Raw genomic sequence first — 21,501 nt, forward strand, 5'->3', positions numbered from 1 at the left:
GTATGCTTATGAGTATAATGCTTTGTATTATACCATCTAAGTTGGGTTTAATTAATGATTTGTGCTGTTAAAAAAGATAAGGATATGTGCAGGAAGAGATACATTAACCAAAAAAAGTAACAAAAAAAAAATTTTGTTTTTTAAATGACATGTGAATGATATGGCCGTTATAAGTTTTGATATTATATATTATTTTTTAAATAAATCCAAATTTAAATTTGAATTAATTTTGATGGTAAAAACTCAAACAAAGTTTAACACGATTTGTCCACTTCTTTTAGTTAATTTTTTTTTGGGGGGTAAAAACATGCATGTTATAGTTGCTTTGGGTTGATTATGGATTTAAAATAAAAATTCAACAACTGCTATTTATTTTCCCAATAAATTAAAAATAAAATAAAATAAATTAATTGTCACTATAATTTCTAGCAGTTAACTACTTTTTATTATGAAACTACAGAATAAAAAAAAACTATCATCAATCCTTTTGTAATTAGTCTAATAAGTGGCTTCCTATATACGATAAGTTTCAAACCTGGAAATTAATTGGAGTTTATAAAGTTTAAATGTCTGCTACGGTTATTTGATTCTATATAGTTGTGCACATTTAATTATTAATTAAGTATTGTTAGTTGTTTATTGTTTTTTAAAAATATGTATCAATATTTTATTAATTAAAATTTGTTTTTGAAAGCTTGATCTTCTACAGTAACTTGGTACATGACTCGGTAGGAGATTTTCATTGGCTGTGCTTCATGTCTAATAATTAATCATTAAGAATTTGGAATATTTGTTTTTAATTTTAGATTTGAGTACGTGGTTACTAATATAATAATTATTGAAAATTTATATAATTATTAATTTTAAAAATAATAAAAATTGACTTGAATATTTAAATTAATAATAAAAAAAAATGATGAGTCTAGCCTTTCTAATTATTTCAGCTTGTGTTATACGGGGTATGTAAATCAGGCAGCTCCTGATGGAGCAGCTGTCTTTTCTTGTGTATGTAGAATTGCAAACTACGCTTAAGCATGCTTAATTATAATAAATAATATAATTGACAAAAAAGATAGGTTTCCCACAAAATATGCAAAGAAACTTCTACTTAAATTGACGTGACGATGATGGGAAATTGATCCTTTACCAGATGTATAATATATAGTAATTATGAGATCACTACCATTTTATTATGGTCATATCATTGAATTTGTTTGCTCATTATTTAATAAAAGCAAAATTGTTTTAATTAAAATATAAACTAATCTAAAAATATTTTTTATCATTGAATGAATTTTTTTTCTATTGATCAGTATGCAAATTTCTTATTATTATCATATGGAATCTCTTAATATCATGATGTTGGCTTGATGGTTCAGGAATAGTCTCTTTTCTTAGTCATGGGAATTTAAATATATATCAAGAATATTAATTTAAGTGAAATTATTATAATTTTGTTAATTGCGATGTGAATGATCTTCCATACCAGAAATTAAGGAGTGAATATATATATATATATATATATATATATATATATATATATATATAAAGGAGAAAATTAGGTTGTATGCTTTGCGTAAACTTCATGAGATCATATGGTACAACAAACCACGCAAATACTTATAATATAGTTATATTACCATTCAATGTATTATTATTATTTCATATATTACCGTTCAATGTATTTTGTACCAAAGAAAACTTTCCATCTATATACTATGCGCGCTCACTCTAATATAGTTATATTGGCTATGAAAAGGTTTAACGAAGTTATTTTTTTTTAACATGAACATAATTCAAATTAGATTTCTTATTGAAAATGAGTAGGAATTAATTATTTTTTTAATAAAAATTTAATTTTTTAAAAAATAATATCATTTAAACTTTTTTGTATAAAAAACTACTAAAATAATATAGTTATGGATGGATAAACTCAACCCGTGTAAAGGAAGTTTTATAGCTAATGCTTTGAAGGGAATGTTGTCCGAACACGGCACTTAAAAATGTAGGATCATGAAATGGGCACACAGCGACCACAACATCCAGCATCATCACCCTAAACACAAAGCACACATAATCTTGTCTAAATCTTACCTTTTTTAATCTTTCAACATAAAAAACATTTGGTCCAAGCAAGTTTTAAAAAAATAATTAGAATTTTTTTTTCTTTCTCAGAAGGGGTGATTCATTCTATTAGGGGTGATTATTTTCGGTTCGATTCGATTTTTATAAAAAAAAATAACCAAACCAATTTTTTTTTAAATCGAAACCGGTTCAAATTGACCAGTTTCAGTTTGGTTTGATTTGATTTTCTTGAATAAAAACCGATTTGGCTCGATTTTTCAGTTTGACTCGGTTTTTTTTATTTTTTTAGGTTTGGGTTTGGTTTGGTTTGATTTTTTCGGTTTCAGGCTTATAAAACTGAAATCAAACCAAACTAGTTTGCTTTTAAAATTTTAATTAATTTAATTGGTTTTTTTCATGGTTAAGTTTTTTTATTTATTTATTTTTTTATTTTTTCAGTTTTATTAATTTTTTAATTTTTTTCTCACCGCTGTATTCAATCTTCATTTGTGTGGACGTGTGCGCTTACCCGCTCTCTCTTGACCTCCTCAAAGACAAGACACACATTTACTCATCTTTGTTTGTTTGAAAGCCTTTGGGAGCTTTTCTTTGCCGAGGATGGAAGTATACACGTGGCACAACAAGTCTTTTCCGTCGACAAGAATTAATAGCTAGAAGGGGAAAAAATGTAAACGTTCATGCACCCACGATTTAATATTTGATTGTCAGGGGACTGTGATGATTTCTTTTTCTTTTTTTATTTAAAAAAAGTTAAGTTTGAATTAGGAATTGAAGAGTAAACAGATTATTAATCTCTCCTCCGTCCACGAGGATGTTGTGGAGACACACTTGTTACGTGTTTCTTGCTGAGAGTGTGGATCGAAGTAAAATACCTACGGCGTCACTACATCAAGTTCATTCGTTTTTTGTGATGAACTCTTTCACATCTCAAATTTCTCATTACACGAACACAAAAGAGGGCGTGTGTGTGTCTATATATATACTGAAAGAAGAAGAGAAAAAAACGAAAGCTTATTGGGCTCTCACAGAGCTAAGAGGGCGGCCCATGGCCCATTACTCCAAAATTTAAATTAATCAAAACCCATTCAATGCAAAGGATCTTCTGGGTTGCATAACAATAATAATTAGCGGCTAATTAATTAACTCGTTAGAGTATTAAAAGATCGCCCTGGTTTAACGAATGTTTAAGAAGTAATTAGTGATTTTCTAATAATTATTTTATTGATTTTTTTTAAATAAATAAAGATATGTAACCAAGAGAGATAAATCCTTGGTAAATATATTCCTTTTGGTGGTAACTTGTTAGAGTATTAAAAGATCATTCATGGTCTCTAACGTGTAATTTTATGATATTCATAAAATAAAATAACTAGTGGTTTTTTATTAGTTATTTTATAGACACATTTTAAATAAATAAAAATATATAATTAAAAAAATCCCAGGTGAGTATATTTTTATAATTTTTAATGAAACATGAATTTTATATTTTATGTGTTTTATTTTGTGTCTATTTTTTTTTAAAAAAATAATAAAATAACTAATCACTTCTTAATAAAATATCATTTTAACCCTATCCTATCATATAGAAATATATATAAAAGTTATAAAATTCACTCAAACAAGGTCGGTTGTTGAGGTGAAAAGACTATGATTTATTCAACTTTTGCAACTTCAAATAGACTATAACATATACGCAACTTCATAATTATTATTATTTTTTTGTTTCAAAAGTTTTAGGGTTAGTCCGGCGAGCAAGGGCTCTTTTCTATGATTTCTTCCCAAAATTCAATGAAAAAGGTGTTTTGTGAAGTCTCAAGAAATATTATAAAAGTTATTTGAAAGTCAAAAGCGAGAAATCACAATATAAATTCTTCTGACCTTTGAGTATATTATAAAAGTAATTTAAGGTCAAATATATTTTTTATAGCCATAACAGTAAAAATTAACAACCATGATCATAATTAAAGGGACATCTCGTAAATAATACATGGATTATTCAAGTTTTATTAAACATGGATCTATATTAATGAATTATATTAAAAACAAATTAAAAAATAACATCCACAACTTAAAATAGTTTAAAAAATAAAACATTCAAAGTCTTTTGTTTATAATAGTTAATTAATATTATAGAAACAATAAAATTTTATTGTTTAGTTTATAGAGGAATTATCGAAGCATTATATTATATGTTTTATGTTTATTGAATCAATTAGAAAGCCGAAATCTAAAGTTCAAAAAAATAATTTGAAAAACAACCCATTGGTTCTGTTGTTTCAAACACCATTTGTAAAAGGCCACAAATTATTCTTTTGGCCCATAAAAAACCCAAATTGTAATGGGAATTGACTCAACGATGTCGTTTTATATCCGAAAGACAGGCAGCTTACCAAGAGTGAAGTGAAGCTTTGCAATTTCTCTCTGCAATTTCACATTCCCCCCTGTTCTTCCAATCTCCGTCATTTTTTTTTTGTTTTTTTAAAATGGGTCTAATCTGTCATAAGAGGAACCTAAATTTCTTAAAAATCACAGCAACCTTAAAAGCAAGAACCCAAAATCGTAAAGCTAACAACTTTTGCTCCAAAACCCAAAACAACAGCAACATAGTCAATGAAATCACAACGTTTCTCAACCAAAAAAATTGGGAGTCTTTATTACCTTTGGTGTCGAATAAGCTGAGCCCAGATGTTGTTCACTCAGTTATTACAAAACAGGTAAATGATCCTAAACGTTTGTTAGATTTCTTCAACTGGGTTCAGTTTCAAATGGGTTTCTCTCAAAAGTTACAATCTTTTTCGATTCTTGCATTAATTTTATGCAATTCAAGGCTCTTTTCCAGGGCTGATAGTGTTGTAAATCAAATGATAATGATGTCTAGTGGTGGATATTCAGAGATTTTGGATTCATTAATTAAGTCTTGTAAAGAGTTTGATTTGAATAATGGTAATGGTAATGAAAATAGTAATAATAATGATCGCGGGGTAGTTTTTGAGTTGTTGATTGATGGGTATAAAAAGAAAGGGCTTTTTGATGAGGCTGTTAGTTTTTTTTTGGGCGCGAAAAGGAATGGCTTTGTTGTTGGCTTGTTGTGTTGCAATGGGTTGTTGAGTGATTTGCTGAAAGCTAACAAATTGGAGTTGTTTTGGAGATTTTATAATGGGATGTTAGAGGCTAACGTGTTGCATGATGTCTATACTTATACCCATTTAATAAATGCACATTTTAGAGCAGGGAATGCTAAGGAGGGTAAACGCTTGCTTTTTGAAATGGAAGAGAAGGGCTGTAGTCCTAGTTTGGTTACTTACAATGTGGTGATTGGTGGGTTGTGTAGAGCTGGGGAGGTTGATGAAGCGTTTGAGTTGAAGAAGTTGATGGACAACAAGGGTTTGGTCGCGGATGTTTTTACTTATAGTATACTTATTGATGGGTTTGGTAAACAGAAGAGATGTACTGAGGCGAAGTTGATGTTGAAAGAGATGTTTAGCAAGGGTTTAAAACCTGGCCACGTTGCCTATACTGCTTTGATTGATGGGTTCATGAGACAAGGTGACAGCGGAGAAGCATTTCGGGTCAAGGAGGAGATGCTTGCTCGTGGAGTTAAATTGAATCTTTTTACATACAATGCTCTTGTTAAAGGGGTGTGTAAGTTTGGTGATATGGAGAAGGCAAATGCTCTTTTAAATGAAATGATTATGGTGGGGATAAAACCTGATACCCAGACTTATAATAATATGATTGAGGGATATTTGAAGGAACAGAATACATCACGGGTTAAAGATTTATTGTCTGAGATGAAGAAGAGTAACTTGGTGCCCACTGCATACACTTGCGGCATGATAATCAATGGTCTATGTCGCCATGGATCTATTGAAGATGCCAGTAGAGTGTTTGAGATTATGGTTTCTCTGGGTGTGAAACCGAATGCTGTAATCTACACAACTTTAATAAAAGGTCATGTTCAGGAAGGGAGATTTCAAGAGGCAGTGAGAATTTTAAAGGTAATGGATAAGAAAGGGGTTCAGCCTGATGTATTATGCTATAATTCTGTAATCATTGGCCTCTGCAAGGCTAGAAAAATGGAAGAAGCAAAGGATTATTTGGTTGAAATGATTGAGAGGGGACTTAAGCCAAATGTGTATACTTATGGGGCTTTAATACATGGATATTGCAAGTCAGGGGAAATGCAAGTAGCTGACAGGTACTTCAAGGAGATGCTAGGTTGTGGTATAGCACCAAATGATGTTGTTTGCACAGCCCTGATCGACGGGTACTGCAAGGAGGGTAGCACTATGGAAGCCACTTCAATTTTTAGATGTATGCTAGGACGGTCAGTGCACCCAGATGTGCGGACTTACAGTGCCCTCATCCATGGTCTCTTGAGGAATGGGAAGCTTCAAGGAGCAATGGAGCTGCTATCCGAATTTCTTGAAAAGGGATTGGTGCCTGATGTCTTTACCTACAACTCTATCATTTCTGGCTTTTGCAAGCAAGGTGGTATAGGGAAGGCTTTTCAACTTCATGAATACATGTGCCAAAAAGGCATCAGTCCTAACATCATCACTTACAATGCTTTGATCAATGGACTTTGCAAGGCAGGCGAGATAGAAAGAGCCCGGGAGCTGTTTGACGGAATTCCAGGAAAGGGTTTGGCTCATAATGCTGTGACCTATGCGACTATCATAGATGGGTATTGCAAATCTGGAAATCTAAGCAAGGCATTTCGGTTATTTGATGAGATGACATTGAAGGGGGTCCCACCTGATAGCTTTGTCTACAGTGCCCTCATTGATGGATGTCGCAAAGAAGGAAATACTGAAAAGGCCCTGTCCCTATTCTTAGAATCAGTGCAGAAGGGCTTTGCTTCCACTTCTTCTCTCAATGCTTTGATGGATGGGTTCTGCAAGTCTGGGAAGGTGATTGAAGCTAATCAGTTGTTGGAAGACATGGTCGATAAGCATGTCAAACCAGATCACGTGACCTACACAATTCTGATTGATTATCATTGCAAGACAGGTTTTTTGAAGGAAGCAGAGCAGTTCTTTGTTGATATGCAAAAGAGGAATCTGATGCCAAATGCTTTAACTTATACAGCACTTTTAAGTGGTTACAACATGGCGGGGCGCAGATCTGAGATGTTTGCTCTTTTTGATGAAATGATTGCAAAAGATATTGAACCTGATGGTGTTACCTGGAGTGTAATGATTGATGCTCATCTCAAAGAAGGTGACCATGCGAAAACTTTGAAGCTGGTGGATGACATGTTGAGGAAGGGTGGTAATGTGAGCAAAAACGTGTGTCATGTGCTAATTGATGCATTGTGCAGAAAGGAACATGTTTCTGAAGTGCTGAAGGTACTTGAGAAAATAGAAGAGCAAGGATTAAATCTCAGTCTCGCTACTTGCAGCACTCTAGTACGCTGTTTTCACAAAGCAGGCAAAATGGATGGTGCAGCCAGGGTCTTAAAGAGCATGGTCAGATTCAAATGGGTTCCAGACTTCACTGAATTAAATGACTTAATCAATGTGGAACAAGACAGTACAGACTCTGAGAATGCTGGTGATTTCTTAAAGCAAATGGCATGGGAAGTTGCTTGCCAGGTGCGGGCCTGATTGCTTGTAATTGGATGAGGGAATTGTAGTTGTAATCCTTCAAATTGTTTTCTTCCTGTAGTTTCATGGGATTATGAATCTGAGCAACATTTTCCAGGAATTAAGCGATGGGCTTAGGCAGCAACGGTGGCAGCCAAGTCTCATGTTCATACAATGTTGCTCGATACTAAAACGGTGTAACAATAAATTTACACTGTGTATCTTTGCTCGGAAGGTTATCAAAACAAGGTTTTGGTTGGAGAATTTGGAGAGAAAGGAATGCCAACTACAGACATCACAGAGGGACACTTAATACCTCCGGGATAGCTACAGTTTTCCATGAGGTGCTGGCCCTCAGAATTTGAAATGGACCACCATTGGTTTGAAGCCAAGGCCTTAATCTCTCCACCAAGTAATGACTTCTACTCTTCATCTTAAATTGGAATATCTCCTTGTTTTGATTTTCTTTTTTCTCATTTCTCTTTTTCTTGGAGATGAAGTCGGAAGTGGTTTCTGGTTTCCACTACAGTATGAATAATTCCATTGTTCGAAATGGGCAAGACATCGTTTTTAAGCCACTTTTTCTTTGTTGTAGGGATGCGCACGCCAGTCCTTATAAGTTTAGTGACTCTCTGTTTTCTTGTTAACTTTGTTTCTAGCAGGAAAATATTATTAAGAAAATTAGGCAGTGTAGGAATCTGACTGCATCCTGACATGAAAAAATTTGTCTCAACTCTCAAAAACTTGCCTTGATAGGTTAATGATCTTAGATTCTTTATTATCTTGTCTCTCTTTCTCATCTTATGGTAAACGGTGATTTTACTTGATGATATTTCTGTTGTCTCCCATCTCTAAATAATTGAACTTCAATTGGAGCTGTAAAAAATTCCCATGTCAAAAAAATGTATTTTTCTGGCTGCAACTTGCGAAATTTCGGGCAATGATAAGGAGGTTTGCTTGTGCTGACAATTCACCTCTGTGAAATCTGTACTAACAACTGCTTTACTTGGAACAGGTAAAAGCAGAAAATAGTAAGTCAGAGGGATAAGAATAAATGCATGAGGCATTGATTTGGTTTAGTGGCCACTGACCAAGATAGCAGATGAAGGCTTGAAGCAGGCTGCTATCGCCATCAGCCTTTGGCACTGGCTGCAAACATAAAAACTTGCAGCTGCGGCAACTAAGATTATGGCTTTGAAAGCGAGCAGAGCAGCGCTGGGCAGAAGATGACCATGATTTTAACTTTTGTCATGTCTTCCAGTTCTCTGTGTATTTGAGTTACGAGGTTGTATACCCTCTTGCATCTAATGATGCTCTTTTGTATCTTCAAGGTCTAGACCTCGGCAATGTTCAAATTTAAAGCAGTTTCATCCGAGGTGCATTGCATGGGTAGTAGTATTTTATTCCTTTTGGTATCCAGCTAAGCAATAAAGAAGAAACCTAGCGATCTGGAGGATACCTGCAAGGACAACGTTGTACTGATGTTTTGTTACTCGATGTATTAACTATAATTATAATTAAGACATGCTCTTAGACCATCCTTCTCTCTCACCCTCCTCTCATACGCCATTATCTGCCCAATCATCTTTCTCCGGCACCGGGGACAGTAGAAGTATGTTCTTGTGGCCAAATATGACTTTTCTGAGACACGAGGAGTGGTGGAAAATGTCTCTCTCCACAGCTCACCTGGTTTACTGCATTTGTAAATGGACAGGCTTCTACATTTGTGCTCAAGTTGTGGGACAAGGCTGCCAAGATTCATGCTGAAACACTGCCCGATCTTTTTTATCATGAACAAAGCCACCAGTTCATGTCTCAATTTGGAAGACAGGTCACAGACTCTTGCGAAGGGGACCTTCTCACCTCAAATTACAAATGTCTAACATGTCGAGTACGTAAATAAATAGAATATTTGATTCTCAACTCATAATTGGATATTTCATCAATTAATCTATACGTGGGGAAATTTCAGAGAATAAATTATTCCATCTGATTGAGAGTTATTCCTTGATCGTAAGTAATTTCTTGATCGTAAAATTTAATGAGTTATTTTTTGATCGTTTTCTAGAGTGCGATGATACACTGAAACCCAGTTTTGGAGGAAGAACGACCGGGGTAACTTGGAAACAACAATACAGTAACTTTACAACAACACCATGTCAGAATCCTAAGGAGTTAAGAAGATAAGGCTGTGCAATAACTTTACAGCTATAACCTACCACAATCCTGATGGGTAAAAAAAGGTCAGCTTGAAGGGGAAAGTTTAAGCACCTATTTTGGCTATTACACACAGACTGAACTCGTATATATCTCATGAAGATGGAAGATTGACTTAACAGCCAATCACCGCATCTTGTAATCAAACAAATTTTGGTCCCATTTTTTTATACAAGAAACCACTTTACAATAACTAGAATATGATACAGAAGTTGTCCCTTGATTTGAATTGGAGACTCCATTCACCGTCTTTCGGTGAAGAGTTTGCCTGTTAACAGAATAACAAGCTCGCCGTCATCAATGGATGATCCTGGTGCAAGCTGTAATGCTGTTTTACCTTCGCCATTCACGGCTCGTGGATTGGCCCCCCTGCATCCGTCAGATTTGTAAATGAAAAAAATGGAAAATGATAAGCATTTGGTATTGAAAAGATGATAAATTCATCCAAATTATTTGCGAAGGGCTAATCTTGAGAGAACATCAGTTACAACTTCAGTGGAATCAAGTTTGGCTCTATAGAGTTCTGGTGATCATTTATTTCCAAAAAAAAAACATGCATTCAATTTTCATGAAAGTGTCCATGGAAAAAAGACTGGATATGAAGGAAACATTCTTCCCTCCTATACTAGGATAGTCTTTGAAGTGAAATATAATTGTGTAGGATTTTATCTGCAGAATCATAAAGATCATCATTGCAGCTATGTGGATAGTGCCATTAATGCCACTAGAAAACATTGCGGATGGAATTGGCCTAGCGACCTGCAACCCAACCAGAGGTCTTATGACATAATTATATGGTAGCTCAAAGTAAGAAGTATGGAGATTCTAAAGGAATCTTCTACTAAAGTCACTTGATCTTAAAACTAAATGTCTGAGGAGCTGTAAAAAGTGCAGAGAGAAAACAGAAATAGGAGCGCTAACAACTATAATAGATGCCCGTGTGTTAAACAAAGAAATGTATTTTTGCAATGCCTTTTCTTGTTTCATGACACTTCACATTCAATGAAATTATCTGACATTGTATTCATGTCATTGCTTCACTGTCCAGACATTATATCAAGCTATCAACATTAGAGGTTACAAAACAAGACAACGAGAACTATCCAAATCTACGGTTCAATTGTAGGAAGCTATTTTTCGGTGGTACTGGAAGACCTTGACATTCTTGTTCACTCCTATAAAGGTCTCAGCCAGATCTTCAAGATGTTTGGTACAAGCCATTTCTTGGTACAATGTTAAAGTCTTTGGCTTGCAACCATAATGGTGGAAAGTTTAAAAATGTCACGAGGACTTTCTGAATTCTCCCTCCAGAATTCAAAACCATACTTCAAAGCCATTATAGGCTATAACTAGGTAATGGCCTTCTATCAAAATGTTCAGTGCATGGAGCATTATAAAAGGAAAGGAAGACGAGAGGAAAAAAACATAAATTTCATAAGAGAAGCTCTTAGAGAGATCAAAGAGAAATGATAGCCTCCAACCATGAATAAGTTCAGATAAATCCAGAAAATTATTGACAAAAACCTAATATAACATAAATACGCAACATGGATGCTTGCCGACATATTCACAGTTTTACACTATCAAATTCCTTTCCCCCGCAATAAAAATAGCACGCAAGATGGAATTTTAATTATTGCATAGAAAGATGTTGGTAGGGAAGTTCAAGAAGCTAGCAGCTTAACAGTGGATGAAAAAACTTTCCATTTTACCAAAGCCAATAGAACTTCTTTAAAGAACCCAAGTGCAATGTATAATTTTACCAAGTTAAAAGCAAAGCATAAGGAAGATGTGATAGATCCTTTTCCAGAACAAGATGATCTACAAATTTTTGCTGGTTAGGACATGAAAAGCAAGGGCTAGAGAAAAGAAAGAACTACCTCCTAAGAAGCAATTTTGCAATAGGATATCTCTTGCTGATAATGCAATAGTGCAGTGCTGTATGACCTTTTGAATCAGAAGCATTTATATTTGCACCATATTGTAGGAGTAGTTCTACCATGCCATTGTCAGCTGTTAGGCAGGCAAGGTGAAGCAAAGGGCATCCATCAGAAATTTCCTTTATGAGCTGGTCGTCACTTCTATTTAATGATGTCAGATAGCTTGCTGATAGCTTGTTCAAAGAATCACCTGCAAAGCAATCAAACTTGAGATCAAGGTTTTCCAGCTCTTCCAACCACATTGGCCATTGTTAAGGACGTACTAAATGATGCTTGTCCATGGATAGCATTGACATCTATCCCAGAGCAGACAATATGGCGGTAAACTCCTTTCTTGTCATTAGCATGGATGCTTTCCCACATCTGTTGCACCACTGGGTGTTGATTGTCCCTTGACTTGAATACAAAAACTTTTTGTGCATACTGCAATACAGGAAAACAATCAGATTGAGTCCAAAAATGACATAATCTACTGGCTTATTACAGCTAACCTACACTTACTCCCTAATGAGACATTTCAATCAATAAGCCAAAAAAAATTGACAAGGTAAACATCAGGGCTAATAACAGGAATTGGATGAGCACACATGCCAAAGTAAAGAGTAAAACACCGCAAATTCAGGATGCATATCAGAGGAGGTTGCGAAATGTGTTGAACTTTAAAATTAGGAATTTTTTAATTCATTCTTGCCTTCTGTGAGCACATGGTTTCCCCATCATGAATGTAGGTGACAAAAAGCAATCATCTGAATGGGTTAGGAAGAGGCTGAAAAGTCAAATTGTTTGAAGGAGGCCAGAAAGACAAATCATGAGGATGCCAAAGTATCTGTTTCTTTAATACTTAAGTTGACATATATTCGCAACTGCTGAAGCAACAAATGGAATAATGATCAAGTCACTTTATGCGAGGTAATAGTTATTCCCAAGGCACCGACATGTCTTGACTAGGAAGAAACAAACCAAAACCTAAATTACCACTCTAACCAAACTTCTAAACAGACATGTATATGCATAATCCCCTAAAGGGACCATACAGCCTTGGGCCCACGCTGCCAGTTAAATGCTTAAAGAGTATAATGATGGTTAGATTAGGAGCTAAAGACCATCAAAAGACTGCTACTGTTGTAAAAGAATCCACATATGAGACAGCTCAGTACTTATGCCTTTCTTATATGCATCCTAGTTGCGAGCAAATCCCATTCAAATCTTTCACCATTTTTTTTGTCGTCTCCTTACTTCGAGAAAAGTATCTAAGAGCCTTCATAATCTACCCTTTGACCAAGAACTGGGTCTATCCCCACCCATTCCCAAGTTAAGCCCATAAACTAACTATAGGCATTCATTACAGAACTATCAGTGTGAGAATGGTATGTATATCTACTAAATCCTAAGGTTCGAGAAGCATTATGATAAATGACCAATTAGTTTACTAACAAATTCCATTTCCTTTTCATTCTCCAAAAAAAAAATCCATCTTTGGTTCAAAAATATATTAGACATGTTCTCTTTTCAGAATGAAAGTCATCTAGGGAGCAAGAGAAAAATGTCACATTGTCACAATCTCCGCTGATTGGTTGGGATGTTCTTAAATAAGACTGGGGAAATAAACATGAGATGTCCAAAAGAAATGGAATTATTCAGAGCAATACCTTCGCATGAATAAACTGCTCCTTCACTGAGATAGGATCATCTTGATTGGGTTTCCTTGGGCGGAACTGCTCGTGTCTATCAGATTTAGAAAATCTATGCCACCCAAACTTCCAAATTATTAGTGTTGAAAAAAAAATCTTGAAAAAAAGAAGAAAAAGAATAGAAAACACAACAGTTTAAAGCATATCAAATTTCTGCATTACTGACCTGAGTGCTTCATCAGAAGTAGAACTTGTTGGATGCAACAACTCCTCCCAAATTGTGTTTGCACAATAATTCCCCAGTGACTGAAACAAGTTTAAGATAGATGGATCCCACACTTTTACATCAAGTGTTAGTGATCTTACCTGCATTGAAGGATTACCACAATGCAACATGAATGTGCAAAAAGAAGGAAGAACAGAGCAAAATACCATAAGTGTAAATATACTCAAACATCAATGAGGCCAAGCTCAAATAAAAGAGAAAGCAAATAAAACAAAAATACATCAAACAATTATAAAAGACCTGGATTTTTCTCTCTCAACACACCCAAATTCAGATATTAACAACTGTAACAGTAACAGACTTTACATGATGTGAAAGTTTATTCACTATAAACTTATTAGAGAGAGATAGAGAGAAGAGAGTTGTACGGAATAGGATTTGAGTTCACACACAGTAAGAAAATGGAGCAAAGACTCGTCCGTTTTAGGTTCAGGTTTGATGTAAGTATATTTAAGACTGTAAAGGCAACTCCAGGAACACATTATAGTTGCATGTAGACTATTGTTCACACAGAAGAATACAAATATTTCGTCAGTAATGATCTTAATTTTCCAACAAAAGTATCACTGGCAGCCTCAATTATAGATCAACTTTCAGGACTAGTAAAAAGTAACAGTTAAATGAATCTGCAGTTTAGTCCCCTCAAAGTTATTAAGAGAGAGAGTGGTATCGAATGGAGTGGTCAAGTGCACGCACACAGTAAGAAAAGTGAAGCAATGACTGATTTTATTTTTGTTTCACTTTTGATATAAGTAGATAGACCATCTATAAACAGTAAAGGCATATCCAGGAACACAATATAGTTGCAAGTGGACTTTTGCACAGGCAGAGGAATAAAGTATTTATCGGTACTGATCTAACTTTCAAATGAGAATATCACTGGCAGCCTCAATTATAGATCACTTGGACATTCAGCACCACAAAAATGTAACAGTTAAACAAATCTACGATCTAGTACCCTCAGAAAAGTTAATAATACCTCGCTTACATGCCCTAACCACCTTACTCCTATTAGAGAGAGAGAGAAAGAGAGAGAGAGAACAGAACTGTATGGAAAAGGAGTCAAGTGTATACACAATGTAAGAAGAATAAAGCAAGGATTCATTTGATCTAGGTTCAGTTTTGATCAAAGTGTAGTTAACAGTGGTGGCTTGTGCATAAACTCAAGAATTGGTGAGGTCAAATGGTAAACAGAAGCACAGTTTTCTTTTAGTATACTTGCTTGTAGAGACATGTGGACGCAAGCATGTCCCCCTCATTCATGTTTGCCTGTGCTTCTCGTGAAACATTACTTTAAAATACAATGCTTCTAAGGTTCCTGTCTTAGGTTCATCAGAGAAAAGCACAAATTTCCTAATTCTTATCTGAAACTTCCATTCAGAAACAATGAAATGGACATGATCAAGCATTGATAAATTACCTTTGATATATGTACCCCAAGATTACGATGAACACCAGAACATTCAATGCATATAAGAATACCAAGGTTTAAGGATGCCCAGTCTGGTTCAGGTGCACCACAATCAGCACATCTGTCATTCCCAGGTACTCTTCTCAACACATCAATTGGCTTTTCAATTTTTATGGTGTAATCTTGCCGTCGCAAACTTCTGGTTGGATGTAAATGACTTCCAGTATCAAACGTGAACTCCTCAATCTCTGTCTGATCAGGAGAATCTATGAACGAGCCACTCTCACTAACAGAGTGATGGTCACCACTTCCCATCGGACTAGAAGAAAGAAACTGACAGATAAATGGGCCATGTTCATTAATATACAAATTGACACAAAAGATACAGGGTACTGAAAAACTGTAGATATTTACTCTTTCGGTTATCTGGGAACTCAATAACGAAGTGATCACCCCATTTATCTTTTCAATCCAGTCCATTTGGTCTAGTGCATTCTCTGCCTGCATTAAAATCCAATACAATTGAGAACCTTTACAAACTTAACCTACTTCTCAAATTTACAAACTCATTCCTGATTGTAATTTACAGCAGGAAGGAGAATAAGTTTTTTTCTTTTCCTGGTTATTTTTATATTCAACAGTCAATATCCAGTTACATGTTTGAGCTGCATTTCGATGACAAACCTGCAAAGTGTAGACTTTCATTGGTGAAATAATTCTGAAGCAGAATCTTAAATCTGATTGATCTGCATCAACCTTTATTGTTGATGTTAGAAGGTTCACAGTGTGACGAGCAACAGATTTTTCATCATGCACACCACCATGGTAGTGAGAAGAAAGCCACCGACTCAACAATCCTTGACCATTTTCAGAAGAACCATTTCTCTGTACCGCGGATTGACTCCCACCTGACTGAAATAGGGCGGTGCATAACATCCAGTGAACAAATATCAGACTCTAAAAGAGGTATATAATTGACAGCTATCAACATTACAGGCTATATTCCAGTGAAAGGCTTACGGATGACCAGTTGAATGGCTTGCGATAGTAGTAAAGCATTCCTCGATTATCAAGAACAAAAAACCTTCTTTTCCAATCACCTCTTAAATTTGAGGAACGCTTTGATAGATATCCTTGTCGAATGGTTTGAACCTGTATAATTGTAGTCTTAGCTAGTCATGCAAGCAGAGATACCATGAGGATGAAGTAATTGTGGGGAAAAGACAAAATTTTCAACTTATAGACAAAATCTTGTTAAAGGTGAGCTACACTTGCGAACTACCTTCCCCTTAGCAGCAGATTGCATAACCTCCTCTATCACTTTTTGTGAACTCCTAGCAGCAGGTCGCACGCTATCTTCACGAGGAGAACTGAAAATGTCATTTACAGAATGCCTACTTTCTTGATCAATATGCTTCATGAACTCTTGCATCCTTTCATGAAGGGATACTTGATCATAGTTGGAACATTCTCTACATTGTTGTGCATAAGCCAAGACCTATAACATAATAACCAATGGCTCATATATTGTTTCAACTAAGAGAAATTTAAAAGGTGAGGCTACAAATATGAAGCAGCCAACTTCTGCAACAAGGAGAGACAATCAAAGAAGAGGACAAGAAAGAATGTTCTGGCTTAATCAGATTAATGGATACTGGAATTTAGAACCTCATGTAGGAGGCAAGCCACAAAATTAACCTTACGAAAAATTCTACTAATTGAAAGTCAGTCCCCTCTATAAGTGGGGCAAAATTGGTCAATTATTAGTGGAGTCAAAAGACATAGTGCTTAATTGGTACATTTCAATTTCAAGCAACCCTTCATAAACCATCGAGGGCTTTACCCTTTCTGTTCATGTTGCTTGACTAGAAACTTTTATACTCTCCTTTTTTAACCAGTCCTAAAGGTGTCCTAGATGGCATAGACAATCTTTTGTTCACATGGTCAATTAGATCTTCTTAAATAAGAGTTGAATGATGGTAATAATGATTATAGGATCTTGTATTTTTCTTCGAAAAATGCCTTTTCAACCCCATAAAAAAGAAAAACAGAAAAAAATGAAAGCTTCTTCAAGGTCACTTATGGACAACTCCACGATACAAGAATTAAGGACTTGAGAAATTGTTTTTGAAAAGAAAAATGTGCTTTTTGGGGAAACTGAACTAATTTTTTAACAATACAATTTTGTGAGGGAACAATTAAAATTAAAAAGGACCTGGTTAATGAAAGGCTCCATCTGGTGCAATAGCTCATATCCCTGAAAAAATCAAGAATTCAAAGTCAACAACATACAGATTCGAGAATGAATTCAACCTTAATATGATCACATGATCACTGAGGTACCTGCTTGAAGAATCGAAGATGAGCATCCATTGTTCCACTAACAGCCTCCAGAAACTCAAATCTCCTCTTGGCCTCGACAACAGAAAGAGCACTAATCTGAAGATAGAAAATCATGTATTATATTTAATCCAACCTGCTTATTAAAAAGTTTATAGGATCCATGTTACTCGGTTGAATAAACTTACCAAATTAAAGCGTGCTTGCTCAAAAGAGGATCTTGCATTGTGCAGTTCCTGGAACGGTCTCTCTACCAAATTAGATTTAAACTGATGGTTACCTATGATTAACTACCTGAACAACCTACAGAACAAAACTAGATGGTGCTTTAGTATTAGAAGTCAGATGCAATGGATTGTACCTCCTGTATAGCAGAAGTTACATCCATCCTAGTACTCTTCCTCAGTGAAAGAAACTTATCACGCGCCTGCAGCACAACATCAAATTGGAACTGAATTTTGTCATGATCAAGTATATATTGGGCAACACAATCCTCGAAAATTGAAGTTTATTAACCATAAATAATTACTCATGCAGAAGAACCCTCTTCAGAAAAGAAAAGAAGTCCTAGCAACACTTCTGAATGGAAATGAAAAACCATTCTATAAAACAAGGAGATAGAAACTAATCTGAAAGAAATTAGCGAGTGTGGACCTAGAAGATGATAGTGATGTATTGTTATTAGTTTTATAGGTATGATTATTATCAGTTTTATAGGTATGATTATTATCGGATAAAGAAGAATATATAATCAAGAGATTGAAAACCTAAACATAAGGTGGACTTGGATTACAGTTGCATATAAATCAATCAACTCTAATGTCCCTTTTCTATGAGTTTTTTCATTCTTGTTCTGGATATAAGCAGCATCTACCACGAGTACCTTTCTCCTGCAACTACCAGTATATTTTGCCCCTGTATTAGTCTTTCAAGTCCAAGGGATATGAGTTCACCTTCCAGAAAAAAACAGAGCAAATGAATCCATAAGGCAGATGGGAAAGGTACCCTATGAGGAAATCTATTATGAAGGGCATTTATTACTTGGACCATATTTGTAATTATTTCCATACTTTTACATAAAACACTTGGAAATTTTGAATCTCACAATTGCTGCTTCTATCGGCTTACTAAGAATCTGGATATGTAAATATCTATCTGCATGCAAAACATATGCATTTACTGGGAAACCAATATCACCAAAAATTGAGAGATATTGGTAAATAATTTACTCAAGTTTTCTTTTCTATATGATGATTCTTGGGTTAACTTGTTAGTACCTTTGTACCACATAATTTCTCCTCAACATTTAGAAAGGAAACCAGAAAAACATGTTTTGAAATTTTAGTGTGCATTTACAATGCCTTTGTGCAAAAACAACATTGAGATATGACCCAATCAGGAATGAAAATGTAATCACGAGTAATGAAGGCCATCACAATGCCAGCTGAATTACATGGAATTTAGAGAATGAAAACCACAATAAGGTTGCAACAGAGATTATCAGCAGACAAGATACGGAATTTACATGCATACCTTCAAAGTTATATCATAGTATTAGATGAACAACCCACCTGATCATACATCACGGAAGCCTTGTCAAAACGTTTCCGTGCTTCCTGCAACAATAAAAGATTAACTGTAGCTAAGCAACAGTCTTTTTAGAGAGAAGTCCAAGATTGTTCTCAGAGCTTAGATGATGGTCAATGAAAAATGGATATATTTCTGATTATATATTATGAGCACACTATAGTTTCAACAAATAAAAAACGAAGTCAGTGTATAAGGAATTCTTCTTAAGCAACAGTATTATGAAGTCCAAACTTGCAGGCATTGACTTTTTTATACAAAGAAAGCATCTATTTGACAGGAAATACGAAGTACCTTGATGTCTTGCAGATCAAAATTAACAAAGTTCTGCAACTTATCATTTAGCATGTGCTCCACCTGAGAAGGCCAATTTCAAATGGCGGTACAGCAAATCACTTAAAACAGTTTTCCATATTCTGTATTTAAATGGACAAAATGAAAACCATATCTAGCAAGTCCAGGAAGCATGCAAACCGTGTTATAAATTGTCTACCTGTGACCGAAGAACTTCCTTGTATGTACCAATTTCTCTCAACGTGATTGTGAATTTGTTCATAACAGGACCTAAGGACGACCAAAAAAATGCAGTACTAGGTTATGAACAGCTAATGCATTGAGTTGTTTATTAGGTCCCTTAGATTGTTTTTTTGCTTTTTTGATAGAATAGGTCCCTTGAATTTTACATATAACAGAAATTATGGCAAATATAACAGCATTTGGAAAGAAAGAAAAAAGTGATAAAGATAAAAGCACGAATAAGATACATGTAACAGGCTGCGCAACAATACATGTTACTTCATCTTGACCGGCCAAGAGTTAATGTGATTTGAGTATATTTTGCACTCTCAGGGAAAAACCCCAAATCTAAACTCAAGACTGGTTTTTCAAAAGCTAATGTGATTTTATTAACATTCATCCTGTCATGAAAATGATTCAATATTAAGCTACGCCCAATTACAGCTTACCTTGGCTAAGTATCACTTAATTATGCCCTAAACTAATAATAAAATTATCCATACCAGTTAAAAATGCATGCATGCAACAGATGAACAGAAAATTTTGACATGCTGCACGAACATTTGGACCATACTATGGAGCACGTCAGCTAGTTACACCAGTGATTATCTTCACATCATATCAGGATAAAAATAAGGGACGATTTCAGTTGGAGAGAGATGTTGAATTTCAAATGCAAGTCAGTCCAAATACTTCACAGCAAGTAACCATGTATGCTTTCTATCCGTCAAAGTTACAAGACAAAGCAGTTCACTCAACTGGGGCAATAGCTAACTATCTACTTAGCGACACAAGCAGAGTTACAGGCAGAGCATTGCTCTTATCCAGCAACATAAAAAGCAACAACAAATTCACTTGATAAGCAAAAACAGAAAACGTGGATATTACCTCCAAAAGCAACACAAATAGGATCATTATGTCCTCCTCCAAAAGCTTCAAGCGCACTCGCAAAAGCAATATCCCCATCATATCCTTCTCCAAGCCCTTCTCTGCAAATTTCAACAAACACAACACTAAGCAACATTTTCGACATCACAGAATAAACTCGACATTATACGAACGACAACTTAGACTTACGTGTACTTTCGACATCCTTTGTAGAACTTCAAACACCTCCCTCGTAATGCCTCCGCGCTTTCTTCCATGCATTGCATCTATTTTCACACCAATTTGCTACAAATTAACCATAATCCAAACACACACATACACTTAAAAAAAAAGGTGCATAAATTCATAATGTTCACGTGCAAAATTCACAATAAACACATGTAGAGTAAAATTAAAAAAAATAATTACAGCAGAATCCTTAATGATGAGTAATTATAAACAATTAATTAATAAGGTAGCTTAGCATTTGGAATTATAATTTCTTGTCCTCCAGCGAAAATTAATGCAAAAAAGAAAATGCTTAAGAAAAAAACTGCGTTCAAAATGCTATCAATGCAATGTGGAATTCGTGGAGATTAATCGGATCAGAAACAGGAAGTTTCGGTTCAGAATATCGGCGACGAAACAAAAAGAAGAGAGAAACCTGTTGCCGAAACATCGGCGAATCGTCAAGTTTAGAGAACTGCATTTTTATTTTTAAAAAAAATTTTCTGCAATAATAATTGAAAATTCTTCTTCTTCTTCTTCTTCTTTGTTTGTTCTGTCGTTTCAGCTTTCGAATGTGTGCGTAAAGAGAGAGGCGGAGAGGAGACAGCTCCTTTTTCTTTTTTACTAAAAAAGGAGAAAATGCGTGTAGTTGATTAACGGCCGCAATCGATGGAATTTTTGCGTTGATTAGATTAGAAGGATTTATCAAAGCAGCCTTCTTTTTTGGCGAACTTTAATGGCTGTCTCTCAAAACCAGCGCCCCCGCCCTTTGTTTTCGCTCTCTCTAAACAAAAAGAAAAACCTC

At 35.1% G+C, this 21,501-nt stretch overlaps 2 protein-coding genes across 5 annotated transcripts; one reads left to right on the forward strand and one right to left on the reverse strand.

Moving 5' to 3' along the window:
- The first annotated feature begins 4,491 nt into the window (after window positions 1-4,491).
- Window positions 4,492-9,211, forward strand: LOC133675942 (pentatricopeptide repeat-containing protein At5g61990, mitochondrial). 3 transcript variants are annotated; one of them, XR_009835536.1, is made up of 4 exons: window positions 4,624-4,799; window positions 5,312-7,682; window positions 7,792-8,085; window positions 8,689-9,211. XR_009835536.1 is itself a non-coding variant. In XM_062097508.1 (2 exons), the coding sequence occupies exons 1-2, from the start codon at window positions 4,569-4,571 to the stop codon at window positions 7,984-7,986; spliced, it is 3,309 nt and encodes a 1,102-aa protein (XP_061953492.1). In that variant the 5' UTR covers window positions 4,492-4,568; the 3' UTR covers window positions 7,987-8,089. The 3 variants fall into 3 exon arrangements, 1 of the variants encoding a protein (XP_061953492.1); XR_009835535.1 differs by having other exon boundaries at window positions 4,492-7,682; XM_062097508.1 differs by lacking the exon at window positions 8,689-9,211 and having other exon boundaries at window positions 4,492-7,682; window positions 7,792-8,089.
- Window positions 9,212-9,766: 555 nt separating this feature from the next.
- Window positions 9,767-21,443, reverse strand: LOC133675510 (ADP-ribosylation factor GTPase-activating protein AGD1). 2 transcript variants are annotated; one of them, XM_062096913.1, is made up of 20 exons: window positions 21,133-21,443; window positions 20,679-20,755; window positions 20,490-20,590; window positions 19,579-19,649; window positions 19,380-19,442; window positions 19,070-19,114; window positions 17,860-17,925; window positions 17,687-17,734; window positions 17,502-17,597; window positions 17,374-17,415; window positions 16,441-16,656; window positions 16,179-16,310; window positions 15,843-16,070; window positions 15,573-15,659; window positions 15,168-15,491; window positions 13,688-13,827; window positions 13,480-13,573; window positions 12,094-12,253; window positions 11,771-12,020; window positions 9,767-10,259 (listed from the first exon to the last, which is right to left on the reverse strand). In XM_062096913.1, the coding sequence occupies exons 1-20, from the start codon at window positions 21,175-21,177 to the stop codon at window positions 10,133-10,135; spliced, it is 2,412 nt and encodes an 803-aa protein (XP_061952897.1). In that variant the 5' UTR covers window positions 21,178-21,443; the 3' UTR covers window positions 9,767-10,132. The 2 variants fall into 2 exon arrangements, with proteins under 2 accessions (XP_061952897.1, XP_061952898.1); XM_062096914.1 differs by lacking the exon at window positions 19,579-19,649 and having other exon boundaries at window positions 21,133-21,187.
- Between the last annotated feature and the right edge of the window lie 58 nt (window positions 21,444-21,501).

This window comes from Populus nigra, chromosome 16 (genome assembly GCF_951802175.1).
Source record: "Populus nigra chromosome 16, ddPopNigr1.1, whole genome shotgun sequence".
NCBI lineage: Eukaryota > Viridiplantae > Streptophyta > Magnoliopsida > Malpighiales > Salicaceae > Populus > Populus nigra.